The 20,116-nt window shown below is 43.3% G+C and overlaps 2 protein-coding genes across 6 annotated transcripts in view; both read right to left on the bottom strand.

Moving 5' to 3' along the window:
- LYPD6B (LY6/PLAUR domain containing 6B) overlaps nucleotides 1-796 on the bottom strand; it is a 47,095-nt gene extending 46,299 nt beyond the window's left edge. For 2 of the 5 annotated variants that reach the window (XM_005499106.3, XM_021297791.2), the window contains exon 1: nucleotides 420-645. The gene's annotated coding sequence lies outside the window, so the exon portion shown is untranslated. The other 3 variants (XM_065070230.1, XM_065070231.1, XM_065070229.1) reach the window with 3 other exon arrangements.
- Nucleotides 797-2,900: 2,104 nt separating this feature from the next.
- Nucleotides 2,901-20,116, bottom strand: part of KIF5C (kinesin family member 5C) — a 76,220-nt gene continuing 59,004 nt past the window's right edge. The window contains exons 17-26 of the mRNA XM_065070220.1: nucleotides 18,942-19,059; nucleotides 18,039-18,115; nucleotides 16,840-16,949; nucleotides 15,892-15,993; nucleotides 15,214-15,274; nucleotides 13,957-14,028; nucleotides 13,142-13,246; nucleotides 10,379-10,595; nucleotides 9,712-9,825; nucleotides 2,901-6,511 (exon numbers count right to left, since the gene is read on the bottom strand). Of these exons, the coding sequence (XP_064926292.1) occupies nucleotides 9,719-9,825; nucleotides 10,379-10,595; nucleotides 13,142-13,246; nucleotides 13,957-14,028; nucleotides 15,214-15,274; nucleotides 15,892-15,993; nucleotides 16,840-16,949; nucleotides 18,039-18,115; nucleotides 18,942-19,059 (969 nt within the window). The 3' untranslated portion in view covers nucleotides 2,901-6,511; nucleotides 9,712-9,718. The remainder of the gene's footprint in view (nucleotides 6,512-9,711; nucleotides 9,826-10,378; nucleotides 10,596-13,141; nucleotides 13,247-13,956; nucleotides 14,029-15,213; nucleotides 15,275-15,891; nucleotides 15,994-16,839; nucleotides 16,950-18,038; nucleotides 18,116-18,941; nucleotides 19,060-20,116) is intronic.

The following is a 20,116-nucleotide window of genomic DNA, read 5'->3' on the forward strand; positions in this document are numbered from 1 at the left end:
CCCATGGGCCTTGCTCAGAACCAAGCCCCGGCACCCCCTGTACCACACCAGCGCTGCCAGTTACCGTTCCAAGGACTTTACAGCCTAATTCAGCACAAGAATATACATTCAGGTGTAGGAAATACGGACGAGAAGCCCATGAGGGTTGTGAGGAGCTGCAGCGCCTCTGCAACCGGCCCAGCACCTGCCCGGGGCTGCCACAGTGTGCACCTCTTCTTTTTTACTTACTTTTTTAATTTACCCACTTGCATTTGCTTCATTACATATGTATTTTAAGGTTTTATTATTTTCTACAGCTAAGCCTAACACGTTTTTACAAAAAAAAAAAAAAGAGTGAAAGGTTTGCTGACATACCTGTGAAAAAGGAAGAGCTATATAATCAAGAGCAGTGTTGTAATAACTGCACTTTTACAACATACCTATAAAAAGTCTGTATGCTGGCTCTGAAGCACTCGGCGCTTCTCACAGCCTCTTTCCCGCAGATGTCACTGCTCGGTCTCGCCGAACCGGTACCGGCACCTGCCCGCACGTTCCAACGCCGGGCTCGGCACCGCCTGGGCCGAGCGGGACCGCCCGGCCCGCCCGCGCGCCCTTCCCGCCGCCCGCCCTGAGGGGAGGCGATGGCGGCCCGCGCTGCCCGCGCCCCTCACGGGGAACTCACCCTCCGCGCCGGCGTTCCGGGGGCGGCTGGGGCTCGGCGAGAGGCGGCGGCCGGTCCGGGACAGCGGTGGCTGCGCCCCTGGCGCGGCGGGAGGCGGGCGGGGCCGCTGGCCGGCGGAGGTGGGGCCGGGGCGGGGAGCGAGCGGCTCGGACCCCCCCGTGCCCGCCCCCGGGCGGCGCTGCCGGGCCCTGCGGGGCGGGGGCGCTTCCCCCGCGGGCTGAGGGGAGAGGCGGGGGCGCGCGGCCAGCCCGGGGCTACGGCGGGAGAGCGCCGGGCCCTGGCGACCTCTCGCCTTTTGGCCCACACGGCAGAGTTGGTGCGTTCCAGTGGGCTCGGCTGTGAGGGGGAATCCCAGAGTGTCAGGGGTTGGAAGGGCCCTGGAAAGCTCATCCAGTGCAATCCCCCCATGGAGCAGGAACACCCAGATGAGGTTACACAGGAAGGTGTCCAGGCGGGTTGGAATGTCTGCACAGAAGGAGACTCCACAACCCCCCTGGGCAGCCTGGGCCAGGCTCTGCCACCCTCACCCCAAACAAGTTTCTTCTCATATTTAAGTGGAACCTTTTGTGTTCCAGTTTGCACCCATTGCCCCTTGTCCTGTCACTGGTTGTCACCACAAGAGCCTGGCTCCATCCTCCTGAGACTCCCCCTTTCCATATTGATCCCCAGGAATGAGTCACCCCTCAGTCTCCTCTTCCCCAAGCTGAAGAGCCCTAGCTCCCTCAGCCTTTCAACTCGTTCTGTTTGCTGTGAATCAGCCTCACGGCGCTTTAGGTGTTGGGCATCGGCACTGGGGGGGCTGTAAATAACACCTGCTTTCTAGGGAATGCGGCGCTTGCGGAGGAGTGAAGGAAATCTGACAACCCGGGAGCCAGATGTGCTGCCAGCGTCACCCCGAGGAACAGACCCGATTTCAGCAGCTCCTCAAACCCCTCGACCCACAGGGATGTCGCAGGTGCCACCTTGGCCCCCAGTCACCGCAGGGACACCCTGCACCAGCCTGCCCCAAGTGCCATCAGCCGGACAAAGCGTGAGCTGATACAGTGTGACCAGCAAGTACCTCAGGCCAAAACTATTGAAAAAATACAGTCCCCATTGAGTTCAGCACGGCTACGAGTATTTAAGTTTTAGCTTAGCTAAAAGTGATCAATAGTGACTTTTTCTAGGGATGCAAACCCCTCTGCTTTGTTTTCTACTGTACTCTTGCGTAAGCCAAATCTTGGAAACACACACCATAATTTGTGTTGTTTTGATAGAGCTCATTAACTGACGCAGTCCCACACTCTGAAATGGCAGGGACACGCTTGCAAACAGTCTGCTCTGTAATTGTGTTCATCCTCCAGGCACAAGCTTTATCTAAGGGATCTTAAAGGCTGCATCTCTCTGACTCACGGAAAGCTCTGGGGTGGCACCGGCCGGCGTTTGCCTTCGTCTGCAGGACGGGCGGGGATCACTGTGACTCCATGGCTGCCCTCCCTGATATAAACCACCTACATCCGCAAGCCTTTTCATCCCCGATGGAGCCAAACCTCTTCATCCCGCACGCAGAAACTGCTCAGACAGCGCGAGGAAGAAGCGCCGCCCGTGCACCAAAAGCAGCATGAGCAAAAGTTCATTCTAATCTAGAAATAATTGACTCCGAATTTTGACAGAGTGGTCTGGGTTACAGAGCCTGGCTCTAACTGGCTTCCAGTGCTTCTGGGTTCCTAAGCGTACCTGAATAATGATGCAAAATCACATCATCCTCTTTAGAAATCCACTCAGCAGCAGAAGCAGAGCAACCCGTTTCTACAGAAATTGTGAAGCGCCAGAATTTTGCACTGCTGAGTAAAAAAGTAACAATAAATTTGAGAAATGCTCTGGGTAATAATTACTGAAAATAAGCTGTTTATCAAGCTCCCATATATGACTTAAGGGAAGTACGAGGACGCAGGAACTTTTCACCCACTATATTGTATATAAAGTGAGTGTAATATTTCTATAAAAATAGAAATGCATGCAGAGGGGAAGTGGAAGAGTCTCCCTGTCACCCTCCGGGCTACTGGGAAAGAATAGGAAGAAGGAAGATTTCCAGGGCAAGGTAGTCGAGAAGATGCAATTATTTATAAAAGAATAGTAATAATAATCTTATGCTCTTTTCTCAGCGAGTCATCCCAGCCTTCTAATTACCTTCTATACATTCAGGGGAATAGCTAAAATCCCGACTCCAGCACACTCGAGCCACACAACACGCACACCGCAAAGTTTAGCTCAGTTTTATTTTCCACTGTAACGGTTTTCGAATGATACATCATGCAGTCTGCCAGTGTATCCATCCATCTCTGGGAGAATTTCAGAACGAAGATAAAAGATTTATCTCCAGGGGATGGGGGAAGGAGGGTTCAGGTCTGTTATCGAGAGTTTAATACATTTCAGCATCGTTTGATGCAATGGCAAAAAATTTCCCCTTGTTACCAGCAAAACGTGTCCACAATTTATTTTTTTTCCTAAATTGAACACTACTGTAAAGATACATAGAGCCCAGAGAATACACATCTGCAGTACACGTTACACACTTTACAAACTAGACATGTATAATTCTACAGAATGCCTCAACCCCCGTGGTTCTCCCACAACGAAAAAGTGTTTGGATGAACGAGATGGTGAGAGCGAGAGAGGAGCGATGTTCTCCAGCGCACTTCGCAGCTCGTACAGGCACAGTGAAGACGAAAGAATCAAAGCAAGGGTAGGTTGAGATTATCCCGCCGACTTCTCTTTGGATTCTTTCCATTGCCAGTTGGGATGTACTTCATTCGTGTTTACACAAAGTCCTTCTCCTCTGATAAAGGAAATGGGGTTAGACCTTTTCCTTTTGGACCTGACCGTTCGGCTTATTCAAATGAAACTAAGTTCAGCTTCACATTCTGTACTTCCTATATTTCCAAGCCTTAGTTATGAAAATTTCAGGCAAATGTGTATCTTAGTCCATTAGGCTTTATAAAACAAAATTTAAAAGTTACTCACAAGGTTCTGTAGGAATAAATTATTGCAGTAAAGTTTTTTTGTGACTTATTTTTCTTGTTTTCAATATATTCAGGATAATCCACTCTCACCCTTGTCGAATTAAATACAAACTTAAAAATGCATCAGCCAAGATTTTCCAGGTTTAAAACTTTCCTTGCAACAAGTTGATGAAATGCAAACTCAAGGACGAACACAAGATATTTGAACATATCGTTAAGAGAAGCTCCAGTGAGCAGGAAATATTTTTAATTACTAGCAAAAATAACAGTATGCACTTTAGTTCCATCTGAAGTATGTTTTCCATTTGTGAACAGTATTTCCACCAGATTTGTCCCATGCATGACATTTTGGATGTGAAATTTAATTTGCGCTATACAAACCGCAACTTTAAAATGAGCCTAGAATAAATCTAACACAACATTCCAAGAGCAAAGAAAGTAAGACAGGGTCAAGCAGTGGAAAGAGCAAGAGACAGGTTTTGATCTCTGCAGAACAGATGTGTGGTTTTCATTTCCATATAGAAAATGTGTTAAGACTTCAAAGTGGTACAAAAGTTGAATATACAATATGCAATACAAACTTAAGCTGCCTAATTAAAATAGGCGTACAAAACAAGAAAATATATATAAGCACAGTAAGTTCAATTGACAATAATTTCCAATCCTTTTGTACTTCTTTTTGAGAATTTTAGCCTAAGGCATCTTTTCAGCATTTCAGTTCTGGAAAGTCCTTCTCTAGCCTTGATGGAAAAGTGAACTTGGAGAAACTCAGGTTATTTTAGCTACGTGGACTGACTGGCCGATCAGCACTAGCACAATTAAGAGATGTCCAAGTTAACGTATTAATCAAGCTGAAGAAAGCTGTCCAAACTGCCATGCAGAATTGATGCCGATGGCGTGAGGAACTTCGTACCTTTTTCTAAGGTAATTCAGCACCTACGATGTACTTCACGAGGGTCAAACAAAAGTTTTACTACAATACAAAATCTCTGACAGCAATTAAGTTTGGTATCTTTTCCAAGACGACTGTTTTAGAACCAAAACAAGAGGATCATTATTTCATAGTAGAAATTTCAGCTCTGGGCAGCTGTTGAGATAGCACAGAGCAGTTCTAAATTAGTCATTTTATTCAAGATTGCATACGGCAAGTTCACAGTTCATTTTTCTGGCAGTGCACGTGCACATAAAGAAAGAAAATATAAAACTTTGGAAAATACAAAATAAATTAAATACATGCAAATTTGCAACTTCATTAAATATTTTTAGCAAAATGTTCCCCAAAATAGTGCAACATTAAAAAAAAAAAAAAAAGTTAAATTAAGTCCAACTTACTTTGCAACAACCTCAATAATTTCAGTAGAAAAAAAAATATCTAAAGTCAATTCACAATCTTTCAAAACGTTCTACAATAACTAAATACTTCTATGTCTACTAACGAACACATTCAGAAAGTAATAATAATAAAAACCTCGAATTAAATAAGAGGAAACATCTGCAACACAAGACTCGAGGGCTATGCTTGACTGGCACCTTCCTAGAATCCGCGCTCCGTCAAGACGTAAGGGTTGAGTACTGTGCACGCCGGAGACGGAGGGTCCGTGAGTGCACAGCAGGTGTGAGTAGGGAGGAGGAGGAGGAGCAGCAGCTCTGCCCCAGCCAAACCCTCCGAACGGTTCCAGTGCCCCCTTGCTGAGAAGATGGAAAATTTCTGTCTGGCACAGAAGATCCAAGAAAGGCAGCGGCCGCATCCTCAGCTCCGTGACACCGTCCGTAGGACGACCTGCATATCGTAATTTATAATTGCAATACGCTCTTTGCCTCCTAACAAACGTCTTCCCAAATTTAATCTGCATCGGAGTACACAGCTCTCACCTCCTTTTAGACTCTCTCTACATCATTTTTGAAGGTAGGGTCTGGGATGTGGGGGATTGTTTTTGTCTGTTTCGTTATGGCAGGCTCTGATCTGGGAGGGGACCGTTCACTCCGGGATCTGAATTCCGGCATGACCAGATCGGGGCTTGCCAAAGCCAAGCTTTTTGCCAAGCCGAGATTTCGGCAGCATTCTGAAAGCCTTCGACATTTCATAGAGAACAACGCTCACTAACACAGGGCCAGCCATCACACTCTGGGAAAACCCACCGCCGTGGGGAAAACTACAAACAGATCAGATCTTAATTTTAAGATAGGTCACACAAAGAATTTCATGTAACTACCAAACTTCAAAACCTAGATCTATACTAACAGATTTCTCTGCATCCCGTTTGATCTTTACCAGGTACTGCAATAAAGGTTATTTTATACAGTCCAAAGATTTTATCAGGATATTACAAATAGTTCTTTGGGGAAATTTATTTCTGAAAATGTAAGCAGTAAAATTAAACCATATAGCAGCACATTTTCATCCCCTAAAAATATAAAATAATATGTATATTATACAGTAAATCAGTCATGACAGAGCACAATCACCTGCCTTTGATGGCACTTGGTCATTGAATAATTCATTCTTTGATGCCACAAGTCGGGATTTCCCGATGCAACAGAGGACTTCGAAAAAGCATCAATCTGAGTGTAGAAGCCCCAACCTAACCAGCGCCAAGGGGTCGAACGCAGTCAGTGAGAGATTCTGAGTGGCAGACTTCCTATCATTACTTAGGTGGTTATGTTAAATATATTGTACAAGTATCTTCTGTACACGTGGAGATCCTACGAAGCTCAGGAGACCTGGGACCGGTGCGTCGCGGATGGCGGCGGGAAGCGCAGGATGAACGGGGTGCGGATCGGGTTGAAGAGGGGAAAAAAAGAACCTAGTGACTTAATGACAGTCCTTAACATGCTAAGTGGAGTTGACCTGTCAAAAGAGAGCAAGAAAGGTGAAGATAATTAGCGGATATTTGAGATTAGAAAGCAGATATGCAAAGCGGCAAATCGACTGGTACCCGCGCTCTGCAGAAATGCAATGTGCAGCGTCCAAAGAGCCACCGTGACAGCGAGGAAACGAGTCACGTAAAGCACCGTTTTAACCATTCACGAAACCAGAGTCTTGGTTACTAAGTCTTGGAGAGGAATTTTGCCACATCTGTCTTGGAAGTTTCCAGCCCACACACTGGTACAGTCTTAATGAAACAATTCTCTTGACTCTTTGCTCCCTGCACCACAGCATTACGTCTCGTCTCCCCTAAATACACCTGTAACCACTATCTAAACGTCTTGTTTTTGCCCTTCTATCTCTCTGTCCTTTTGATAGGAGTTTCTCTCCACTGGTCAGCACTTGAATATGCTAAAGAGCAGATGTGTGCATACCTTGTAGAACAAATAGGGAAAGTAATTGCAATTGAGTTTGCAAACGTATAACAAAAAGGATGAGAAAATGCAGATCCAAACCAATCCTCTTGTTCTATATATCTCCTGACAGAGAGGTGCTTTCCTCATATATATACACACATACATATAGAAAAATGTTTTACAGAAATACATGAAAAATGATATAATATTATGATAACACCTTACTAAAATATACTGTATAATTTTATATAACATGTATGCATATTATACAGGAATCTTCATCACTAACTTAATAATAATTCCATCCAGAAGCAAAGTTCAAGACATGTTACCAAGTACAAGGGTGATTCAAAGTTGATCATAAAACATTTGAAATTCAGACTTTGACAGACTCTCAGGTTTGAAGATTTTCTCCCACATTTCTCATGAGCCACATGGAAAGCACCACATAAGTAACTGAATGTGCCTGCTACTTTTTTCAATTAACTAATAAAAAATCAGCCTTACAGCGAGAGATGTTTTCCTCAGTAACACATTTTCTTGTTTAGTTATTTGAAATAAAACTTGTCCGCATTCAGGTACAAGTAATACAAATAAATAAATAGCTAAATATCGATGCATCAGTATTTTTATATTTACCCTAAATTAACGGTGGGAATTGTAGTAAGCTCCTAATTGTCATCCTTATTAACACCTTAAAGAAAAACAGGATGGTTATTAATTAATGCATCTTATTGACTAGATAAACTATGATGTGGGCAGATAAAATACAGTTACTGGTGTTGCTCAAGGATGGGGAGGTGCTGGGAACACACCAGACACTTTACGATAAGGGACATAGAGACAAGAGCGCGTTTGCACAGCGTATTTCACAAATACAGGTCCCAGTGCAGGTTGTTTAGTGATTTTGGTAGGCCTCGCTGGAGCATTACTGCCACCCTTAGCACATCTTCACGTCAGCCCTGACCCCAGGATTCGCGGTTTGTCCTCCCCAGGTCCCAGCACAGGGACGGTCACTGCCCTGGGCCTGGTGGCCACACCAGTGCTGGTACCAGCCAGGGTGCTGGTGGCCTCTTGGCCACCTGGGCACACGCTGGGTCACGTTCAGCCGCTGTCACCAGCACCCCCAGGGCCTTTTCCACCGGGCAGCTTTCCAGCCGCTCTTCCCGTAGCCTTCTCTTCCATCCTGCTCTCCATCCCCACTGTCCACCAGCTCCTCTGCAACGTGTTTCAAGCACGACCTGAATCTGCTCATCCTCCACCACCCTCAAATCAAAAACTCAGCATCTAAAACATTTGAGAGGTATTCTGAGCCTTCTGATTGCTTTCTGACTTCCACAGCCCTATCTCGTTACACACCCATCCAGCTTTAAATGAATTTATTTTCTTAATAACTTTCATTAATCAACAGTTGCTCATTTGACATGTGCTATAACTAATGTGCGGCCTGTCTGAGTCTGACAATTTCATAGCAGATGGTATATGAAAGGCCCGCCCAGATTAGGCAGGTAGCAGCTTTTTTCCCACAAAAGCAGCTGTTACGATACATGTTTGAAAATATTTTACGTGCCTTCATATCACACTTTTCCCTTTGCTCTTTCACAGAGGTGGGAATGCAATGAGGACGACAGACAGAGGCTATCTTGCCTGGGAGATGGAAAAGCCAATTTCAGTTTAGAATGAACTAACGCACAGAACCACGCAGCAAAGACTTGCCCTAATTCATCCACAGCGAAAATATGTTGCTCGCAGCTACAGGGCTTATGAAAAACACAATGAACAGAAACAATCCACACACCACAATAACAGCTTGAGTGCGAGCTGATGGATGGCTTGCATGCATGCGTGACATGAAACGGTCTCAAAAAAAAAGAGAAAATAAAAAGAAAAAAAAGCCAAGAATGCCGAATGCCTAAAGGAAACCGCATGCTCTCACAAAAGAGTCATAAGACAGAATGAATTCTCAAGAAGGGAAAAAGCCAAACTTTGAGGGATAAGTTAGCAGTGCGCTGGCTGCTTTTCGCAGCCAGTCACTCCCATCCAGCTCTCAGTATGCCTGTAACATAAAGTTATCATCTAGAATAACAGCAGATGTAAAATGTCCCAGAAATAATGAGTATTTCAAGAAATAAATGGGAGGGTATATGAAGCAGTCTCATGGGAATATGCTGCTCATCTTTCCAGGATGAGGTTTTTGCTTAGGAGAAACTCTCAAGTCTTTACAATTAAAGTAAAATATAAATAAAACATTCATTTTTATCTGAAGAGAGTTGAATATGAGTGCAAAGCAAAAGGAACACAAGTAAAGTTTGCCACACAGTGACACTCCAATGGGGATAACTCTGTGCTGCTGCCACTTAGAGCTGCTCTGCCTCGTCCCAGGCTGGAATATCACAATGTGGAAACATATGTGTGTTATAGAAAGCAGAAAACTATATCGGCAGAAGCAGCCTCGGAAACTGTTTTTACTCCATGGGTTCCACACCTCTATTTGTGAATTTCAGTACTGATTTACCAGAGCATTTTAGCTTATTAAAAAGGCTTTAAGTGATAAGTTATTAAAACCAAAACTCTCATCAGCAGCTTGCAAAGCATTCTAACACAGCACCCCTCACTTAAATTACTCATTTTCACAGTTAAATTATCAGCAAACAACTCCCACTAAAACTAGAAAAAGACAACACCGTGGATCTAAAAGCAGGACTGAAAAACAAGGAAACGGGGTGATCAGCGAAAGCAGAGATGAGTAAGTTACTTCGTTCTTACTTCTCGTCTATTTGGTGTTGTGGTAGTAGCTGGAGTTGGACATGCCTCCCCCTCGGATGGCGTGGACGGCCGTTGGAGAGGACGCGGGGTAGTGGCCAGGGCGGATGGGCTTGGCTGCAGAGCAAAAGTAGCAAACCAAACAGGGTTTACCTTCCACACAAGGTTTTGTACTTTTATGCCCCATCCTAAACACCATTTGATTGCACGCACACATTCGGACTGCACCACACAGATGGACCGGGTGTCTGAATCATACAGAAAGAGTTTTGACTTTACACAGCCCAATTAAATCACAAGGAGGAGTAATGAGGAAAATAAAGAGGAAGGGACAAGGTCCAGAAAGGCAAGGAAAGAATGAAAGCAGGAGAGTGTGGGGGGGAGGAGGAAGAAAGTGAGGGACTAATTTGAAGAGACAAGTTTTCAGGTCACTAGAAGGGCACACAAGACTCATTATGCCATTTATTTACTGAGTTAAATATGCACTTTAAACTTCAGGTGGGGCAGATTCTATGAAAAAGTGAAGCCTTTGAAGATTCCTGCGCAGCAGAGAAGCAGAGCCCGTGGTTTCCCCTGAACTGCTGCTTTCAAAGCTCTATTTAAACATGAGCAAAGAGCCCAACCATTAAGTATTTGAGCAAGCACTAACCCCTCAGCTCCATGTCCTTACCGATTTGAGCGGAGTGCGCTCTCCGGGCCATGTTTTTGGCTCTTACGGCCTCCTTAATGCGATCCACCTCCTGCTGGTAGCGTTTGCGGTCCCGCATGGCGTTCTCCTTGGCCTCCTTCAGTGCGCTCTCCAGGGCCTTAACTCTCTCTGCCGTAGCTCGAAGTCGTTTTTCCAGCTTAGGAAGCTCACAACGAAGATCTGCATTATCACGTACCAACTGCAAGAAAAGCAATTTCCAAAATATCCAGTGAGAAGGTTTATTTCATTCCACAAAATGTCACAGAGCGGATCCTGAAGGGTGAGGGCTGCAGGACAAAGCCATCTCCTGCTGGGCTCTCTGCTACCATACCTGCTTTTCTAGACTTTAAGAGCAACTGCGGCAGAAACTCCACATTTCTTCAGAATGCAGACATGTCCAGCATTTTGCAAATACTTGATCACCGTGTTATTTCAAAACAGCGATGCTTAAATATATTTTACAGACAACACTCGTATCATCAAAAATTAATCACCTCCGGTGGTTATGGCATGTTTACCAACTTGTTTCCTACTCAACCTTATGGGAAAAGTGGAAGCTTCAATGCCTCAAACATTGTTAAGAATTATTCTAAGGCCTGTAGTTATCAATGTGATGATTACATGCAACTTTGAATTCATGCATTTCCTCAATTCAATAGGAACCTGAGCAAGGTCGAGCAATTATCAGAATAGCATCTAACTTTATATTCAACAAGAGCCAAGAGAGAGGATTGATTTTTTGATAAATTAAAAAACCTGATACAAACAGTTAGAAGATCCAGTAGAGTTCCTACTGAACACATTATACCACTACCAGAAGTCAACAGAAAACTGTTCCAAAGGAGTGCTTCTCCCTTTTCTGGACGGAAGGGAAGAAAGTGGTTTAACTACCGCATTAATAACCCAGTAAAGCAACAGCATGTACTAACATTCACACATTGTTTGACAATCAAAATGTTCTACACCTGCTAGTCCAGGCTCAGTGCCAGCAAAAACACACAAACAAAGCTAAAAAAATACTGTCACAGTATGTGAGTGCTGAACAAAATAGTTGTGATATGACAAAAGAGCAGGATGATATCACATTCAGGTCAAGTCCAATGTCATATTTCCCCCTAAGTTTCTTATGAGACATGGCCTGCTAGCTGGTTTTGACTAAAACAAGCTAATGAGAGCTATAAAAATCTGTATCTGAAAACCCAGCAGATGCGTGAACTGAGTGCAAAAAAGGCAAAATATGTAGTAAAAGGAAAAACACGCCTAACGTCCCAATTTCCACATTTAGAAACTGTGTCTTTAAGCCATCTGTTCCCTGGGAATTTCACAATGCTGGACTGTAGCGGTCTCTTGTCACAGTCCAGCACCGCTTGCTTTTCTGGCACGTCCACAGGAATAAAGCAAGCAAACCTCAGAGAGCTCTGTGTCTCACTGATACCGGGTTCAGAAAAACCGCACTGGAGAATATTGTCACTACTCAAAAATGAAATCCAAAGCATCTTTACTAGTTTGTGTTCCGCACCTGAACAGTGGGACACAGTTCAGAAATATTGGCACCTGACAAGAGGATGGAAGCACACTTTTTGGTGGAAATGATCCAGTTTTATCTAATGAGGTGCTGCTTAGATATATACAGGCACCGATGATATATACACACTTCTAGTAAGCAGAGAGTAAGGCTCTTTCCTTGACATATACACAAATACTTGCCTACCACATGTAGGATCATAGAATAGTTTGGGCTGGAAGGGACCTTTGAAGCCGATCTAGTGCAGCCCCTGCCCTGAGCAGGGACATCTTCACCAGCTCACAACGAAGGACTCAAGGAGTTACCTGCACCCCTCAAACTTGCTTTTCTGCAGACAGCAATTAAGTCTGCAGGACCCGAGCACATCGTGGAACATCGTTCAGCTCAGTGTGTACAAGATGGAACCACAAGCCAGGACCTCATTGCAGCCCCGGTTCTTCAGGTCTCTAAGCCCAGCTCAATTCCTAAAGCCTGACCAGCCCCAGCTCACCCAAAAGCCCATTTCCAAAAGGCATCTTGTACCAAGCAGTTCCTGAGCAAGTGATCTCGGTATCAGTCACCCAAAGCCTTCTTAAAGAAGCATTAAAAAAGCTTGGCTTTGTTCCAGAGGAGGGGGCGGAAATTAATATTAGCTTTGAGAACAATAAAACCAGATACATTTCATCTCTGGTCCAAAAGGAGCCTTAAGGTCTATCACAATGACAACGTTAGAGGCGTTTGAAGTATTGGAGTGGAACAAAAAGCCTTGGGGTGGAAAGAAAAAAAATAAATATATAGCTACATATACATTCTCAAGAAAACCTGTGATAGAATAAAGGAAGGTTTAACCCAAGAAGGAGGTTATTAAGTTTCTTTCAGCATCTAGGTCTGTATTTCTTCTTTATATTGTAACGAAGCAGTCAGACTTTCTGCACTTTTGCTCCTAAGATGAATGCTGGGCCTCAATTACTTTAAAGAAATAAACAAATGACAATTTTGGTCTCGTTTCTTCCAAGTTTCCAGTCAAAAATGTCTTGTTTATTTATTAATAACACGTTCATAAGACGTACGGGTAGTGGAAAGAGCAGCTCTTACACCCGCTCCTAATGCCAAGAATTTTAGTTGACAAGTCTAGGTACCACTTCCTCAGACAGTACATGCTACCTTCAAAAATTATCCTTTGAAACAGTAATTTTAGGGTTTTTTTTAAGGCAAGAGAAGGAAGGCAGTGGAGCCCCTACCTGTTTGTGAACCTTTGTAAGCTGTTCCAGGTTGTTCTCAAGAAAGGAAATCTTCTGCTTCTGTGCGGCGCTTCCACCTCCGTCGTCGCTGTCAAGTTCAACACTCTGCACAGAGAGTGGCAGCGCTCAGCAAAGCCGGCCACAAACTCAAGAGGAAGCTCAAGCCTTTTGTCAATTTAAGCTTCCCAAAGGCAGAAAAGTCTTCCAGAGCCCCAAAGAAAGAGAATTTATCTTACCTGTTCATTTGATATTTAAGAGCCACATTCACGGCTATGCAAAAGATAAACTATTCCTAGTGAACAGTTATGGTGGGATCTTGAACAGGAAAATCATAGATTTTCTTGGAGAAAACCCTTTTTCCTTCTTTTTTCCATTCCTGGGAGGCATTTTTACGTAATACGGGTTTTCAACCTTCTTCAACAGTTACAAATACATTAATTTCTGCCAAACTATATTTTTTCCAGGAAAAGGCTGAGTAGTCACAAGCCCATAGAAAGAAAGGGCCGCAGCATTCAGTCTCGCATAAGTTACTGCAAGTTATATTGAATAATTTCTGGTACCCATTAATACCATCTTTGAGAATTTTGTAACTGAACTGAACTGGATTGGTTCATTTTGCTTAACCACCAAGACTTGTCCTTAACAAACTGGCACCGAATTAAAATTGATAAACATCAGAACAGTTTTAATCTTCTTACTCAACTGTTATTGACAAGGAAAACATCCCGTTTTGTAGCAACATGCACTAAAAGCTTCCAGCAAATCTCACTATTGCAAAAAAGAAAAGACTTGGCTTTAAAAAGGTATAGTCTTACTTTTTTAACGCGGGTAGTGAGATCTTGCACAAACAGTTTACGGAGGTTGTGAAGAGTCTGAAGTTCTCTTGCCTGGAATCAAAACAAAAAGGCACAAACCAGTAAGAGGGAGTAGATAGTCTGGTGTAAAAATTCTCCACAGGTTTGAGTCGCTAATACGACTTTATGGTGATTTACTTATAGAGATGTGCCTGCCTGTAGGTATATGCAGCCCACGCTGTTCCTCACCAAAGAGCTTTTATGCTTATCCACGCACATCCTGCAATTTAAATGAATTGCTCAATAAGCTCCACCACAACTCCAAGCTTTTGAACTTGATTTTTTTGTCTTTATCTCTCAAAAGAAAAAGGCAAAACTGACTAGAAACTTAAAAAAATAATCCCATCTGGGTTTCTGCAAGCTGACGGTGCGGTGCTGCCTAACCCTGATCTCCAGCGGCCTTGACTCATTCAGCGTACACAGAAAATCGAGTCTACACGCAAGCTCTGTAAGTATGTGATGAGTACAGTTCATATCAGAAAGGCTGGGTACATCTCTCCTTTGCAGGGGTTTATTTTAACAAGGTCTATGGGTGAGCCATCAGGGGCCAAAGCTGAAAGGACCTGAATAGTTCAGCTTTAGATTCTTTGTAATGAACTCTAATGGATCCTGAGGCCACGCTAAGCTTATTTTTTAAAGCATCACACACAGGAGCAAACACTGATTTTGAGTTTAAAACCCTTGCAACACTAGCAAAAATCACTCTGTGATGCTCCTAAACCAGGTGTGGTTTAGACCAGCTTCTGAGATCTTTGAGCAATACTGCCTGTTTTACAGACAGCTGAAAATGAAGCTTCTAACAAAACCGTGCAGCACCAGCTTCAAGCCTGAAGGCACCCATCGCAGATCGCATTTTTAACATCACATGCATATTATCGTATTTCTTTGTAAGTTGTTACACTGGCCAAATTAGCGGCAGGTACGTGTCACCTACCTGTGGCTACGCTATTCTGTACGCTGGTTATTTCAGGTGATTTAAAGGAACAAGGACACAGTACCAATAGACTTAACAGTGATTAAGAGCTTATTCAGAGCAGGCAACAATAATGGCATTTACTATTAAATTTTAAAATTCAACTTCACTATTTGGCAAAATGGACAAATTTATCCTATTGTGATATAAACTAGTAATCTCGGGCACAGATACAAGTGTTTGATAACACGCCGGTGATTAAGACCTAGGGGGAAAAAGCTCAAAAAAGGCTAACTAAGACATACCACTGTTTCCTCCAGCCCCTTAAGATCTTCTCTTGCTTGTTCTCTTTTATCATTAAGCATTCTAGAAAGATCACAAATTAAACACAAATCAAAAACGCTGAAGTCATAGAAGAGAATCAATCGACATTCAGTTTGAGTAGAACATCTGCAGATGTGAGCGAATTGTGCGTCTCTCTGCCTCTGTAATGACACTTCTGGCTGTCCCAGATATGCAGCCTTCTCACAGGCAATGGCTGAGCCATCATCTCCAGATTTTGTGTGCACACGTGACATTTTTCTGTCTCATTTTCAGGAAAAGCTTTGACTCAGATATCTGATTTATTACCAGCCCACATCCCAAACCCCAACTTCTTTCTTGCCTGTTTTTGCTGTGCGGGAATACATGGAAGATTTAAAACTTTTTATAATATTTAATACAGTCAAAGCTCTAAAAATCTCTCTATATAAAATTTTAAAAAAATATTTTCCAGAAAGTATCAAATCCACTAATAAGGACCCTTTGATGTAAAAATACGGAGGAACTGGTAATCATTTTAGTACTGTACATTGGCTTTGCTACTGAAATGTTATTTTCAGCATGAATATTTCAACACAAGTGCTTCTCAGTTGGACGTTTCCTGTGGACACATTTAAAGCCACTATATTCAAGGACACCAGATGAGAAAACTGTTGACTTACATGAGCTTTTCCAGTTTCATTTCTCTTTCCTGGTCCTCAATTTTTAATTTATCATAATCAGCGCTCAGTTTCTCTTGTTCCAGTTGCAATTTCTGATTCATACTGGAATGAGGGAGAAAAAAATCAGTACAGCTCAGTCCTGAACCCCATAAACAAGGCTGGGCAAATCTCCATAGCCAAAACAGGGTTAGATAGAGACAGTAAAGCTGTAACTCTTTACTGAAAAATTCTGAAAGAAATTAAGTATAAAGAATCTGAAGAACAATAGATTTTATGTAAAAATACCTAAGAAATAAATAGAGTGGCTTGCGTCCTTTATCGTAAAGGACACGGACGGTTCTTGCAATCTTTCTGCCCTGCTTCCTTATGTTTCTCATTTCCCTATAATTAGTCTTTGGCCACACAATAAATACGATGAAAGAATGAACAGTACACCAGGATTGCCTGGATTTAATGAACGCTGACCAAAAGAAGAGAACGGCAGCAAAGAACTCCGTTTTTCAAGGGCTGGAGTATCTGACAGACTCACGTTGCTGTGTCAGGAAGAAATATTAAGGGTGTGAAAATGGGACACATTCGAGTCAGCCAGACTCGCAGAAAGTCTGCGGCAGGACTAGTAGCTACAAGAGGCCCTCAAAACCTTTATCTTTTACAATCCGTTCTCTTCCAACCTTCTTTTAAATACTGAACTGCAAGTGTAACATTATTCTTTCTTTTCCCTCTCTGTAACTTTATGGACTTGTTAAAGCTCCACCATAAAGAACAAGGCACTATAATCCACTCTGCAAAATAATTAGAGAGTTGGCTGTTGAATGTAAGGACATTACTTTGTGTAAGACTCTGAAGTATCTAGACACCATTAAAACTAACAAAACCGACCCCAAACCATCCCTCCAGTGTCACAGAACAGGCCAGGGACAGAGAAAGTGATGGAGCGAGTGAACATACTCTCTGATTTCATCAATTATTTTCTGCTTCTCTTCAATTTCATCCCTCAGCCTGGACAGCTGCTTCTGGTGGGCTTCCCTGTGACTCTCCATCTGCTGCTCCAGGGCCTTCTGCGGAGCGCAAACAGAGCCAGACGTGAGACACAAACCCACTTTATTCACCTGCTTATTCACCGAGAAAATACATTTACAGCTATACCCGAGACAGAAAAAAACCCGAAACAGCCTCCCCCTCTCTGAGAACTGTTTATCCACAGCCCTATTTTCTAGCTTCTGGGATTAGGTGTATCTCAACTGGTAAGAAAAACTCAATGTATCCTTTAGATTGCTAATAAAATACTTCCTTATTTTCTTCCAACCGTAAGGAATAATTGTGCAACTATTTTAATAGCTTATACTTTTTATAATGGAGGTAAAAGTTCTGAGGCTGAAAAACCTCTATCATTATCCTTGTAAAATTATATTTTTCCTTTTATGCAATTTGCAACCCCATCGGAAACACAACTCACACACTCTCTCCTAACATTTCTTCGTTGCATCGAAAGGAAGAGGAAAATATCAGAAAACGGGTTTTTATTTCATTATTATTTCTAGGACACAGTCAGAATTCTTGCGAAACAATTTGGGAAAGTGGTCTGGCCTCTATTTTATCAAATTTTAGTCCCTAAATTACATTAGCCCCAATAGTCTGATTCACTACTTAGCAAATTGACTTTCAGCAGAGTTCCACTGGCAAAAAATTGAAGTAACATAGAGGTGAATCGGTATCATTTTTCAGTTGTATATAACAAAACTGTTCTCGAGGATGGATGCAATATACTGGCTCTTATATTTCGCTTCTCCATTCGGGATCTGAGGAACCCAAATGAACACAGGCCACTGAACCTCTCTGCTCTTTGAAGTCGGCTCAGCTTACAAGCTGCTCAGAGGACAAACTCACCTCAGATATTCAAGCTCTAACTTACTTTTTGCCATCATCTGGTCAACAACCTCAATAGCAGCAAGTTCTCTAATTTCCCAAAGGTCACTCAATTACATGAGGTCGGATTTTCTAACAGAACCTGGCAATTCTGACAGAGGCCGAAAGTGTTTTCTAAAAGCACATAACGTGTGAAGGGAGACAAAATTACACCCTAATTATCAGCCTAATGAACAATGTTACTGAGAAATGCCTTCTAGAATTGCCGCACGCCACGTTACCTTCATCTCCTCCGCGTCCTGAAGCCGGGTCAGATGCTCCTTCTCCTTATCCTTGAAGCTGACTTCGTGCATTTTTTCTGTTTAAAATGGGAGACAATTGGGGATTAAGCGCACAGTTCCAGGACATGTTTTATCCAGCCATTTAAAAAAAAAGCATAACAAACCAGTTCCTGCTTTTGCAGGGGAAATGGGTTTGGAGGGGCAGACACAGCCATGGTTTGCAGTACCCAACCTGTGACCATACTGCCCAAACCTTCTTTTCCTCTATAACAACCCACATTGTTTTCAGACCACCCACCACATTGTAATTGAACACAAAACGGGAGCTCAGCAATGCTACAAGAACTGCTTTTGATATACATTTCCTACATTAAATCAGAAGGGGGGTAAAGCAGCAATTCTTAAAATGAAGTCAGCTGGATGCTTTTACTCGATCCTAAGGGAAGCAGCTTCCTTTTGAATGGGGCAGGGGGCAACTGAAATTAGATGGATATCCAAGAATTTTACAGAACAGAGATTTAGCAAGATCGATTGGTGCTGTTTTGCTAAAGGTTTATTATTATTATTATTATTATTATTATTATTATTATTATTATTCTTTCTTATGTCATTAAAACTTAAGGTTACGCGCGTCACAAAGTTTTTGATTCCTTGGAAAAATTAAGTTTCTCTGTATTCTGTGAATGGACTGGGCTGAAAGGGATAATTCTGGTTTTATCTGAAATGCAACATAAGGAAATGCAATCTGTTAAATATTCTGGATCACAATTTTATGTGTTCACCACAAAATCCTAAGCAGACAATAAAATGTTGTGTACTGTACAGGTGATACTTCAGCCAATACTGAATTTTCTCAGATACAGCTGGTAGAAGAAATGATGACCACAAGACCCAGTGTTGTACCTTGAGCACGTAACTTGGCAAGTTCTTCATTGAGAGAGTCCTGGGACTCTTCCAGCTGCCTTCTCTTCTGCTCCATATTTTGCATGTAGTCTGTAAGGGACTTGATCTTTGCTTCATGCTTTAAAGACACGGGGGACAGCAATGAGAAGCGAGTACCACAGCTTGTTACCTAAGAACTCATGTACTCCTCTACACAGAGGAGGTAAAATAGGAAGCTCTCCACATCCAGACCTGATGACTAGGATACAGCAAACGATCTGAGAAGGAGCTAACAGACCAAAAGAGGCCGTGTTTTGAAAGGTCACGCTTAGTAGCTGTGGCAGGTACACCTCCCCTCCCTCGAAAGCACCAGAAACTTGTAGATCGATGGACTACAGTCATGTACATGCCCCTTGGTGAACCGACAGTGTTCCTGGCCAACGAAACAGCTCTTCTGAGAGAAGTTTCTAGACCACTGACCATGTCTGACCACAGTTCAGATTCAACTGGCTTTGCAGTCTTGTCTCTTATATTTCCTCTTTCCACAAGGATAAGCCTCAAATCCCAAACCTCCATTCTCCTCTCTGTAAGTAGGTACAGAGGACAGCAGGGCTCGCTTGTGACAAGCTCTGAGGATTGAAGCTCTCTGTGATTCCAGAGTGACCACACTCAAAGAGGGCAAACACCAACCCCACAGAGCAGCCTGGCTGCCTTCTGCTCACTTCCTCACCGGGACAGCGTAAGGCAACGTGATGGCTGAAAGAGACTGTCCCACCACCAGCTGCCAAGACCTTTACTCACAGAACAGTTTGGGTTGAAGGGACCTCAAAGCTCCCCCAGTGCCCCCCCTGCCACGAGCAGGGACATCTTCACCAGCTCAGGTTGCTCAGAGCCCCGTCCAGCCTGGCCTGGGATGTCTCCAGGGATGGTTCATCTACCACCTCTCTGGTCAACCTGGGCCAAGTCCTCACCACCCTCAGTGTCAAAAATTTCTTCCTCATGTCTAAAGCTCTATTTCCAGCTCAGCGTCGCTGCTGAAGCGTGCATACAGCTGCTTTGTGAGGCAAGCCTTCATCTGCTTTACTAGTCTAAGTTCCCAAGGAAAGGGAGCAGCACAGGCTGGCAGGATGACTTCCTTCAGTGCCCGTGCCAAACCAGGATCTACTTTAAGACAAGTTGATAAATATAGTTTTTAC

The sequence above is a fragment of the Columba livia genome, chromosome 7, assembly GCF_036013475.1.
Source record: "Columba livia isolate bColLiv1 breed racing homer chromosome 7, bColLiv1.pat.W.v2, whole genome shotgun sequence".
Lineage (NCBI taxonomy): Eukaryota > Metazoa > Chordata > Aves > Columbiformes > Columbidae > Columba > Columba livia.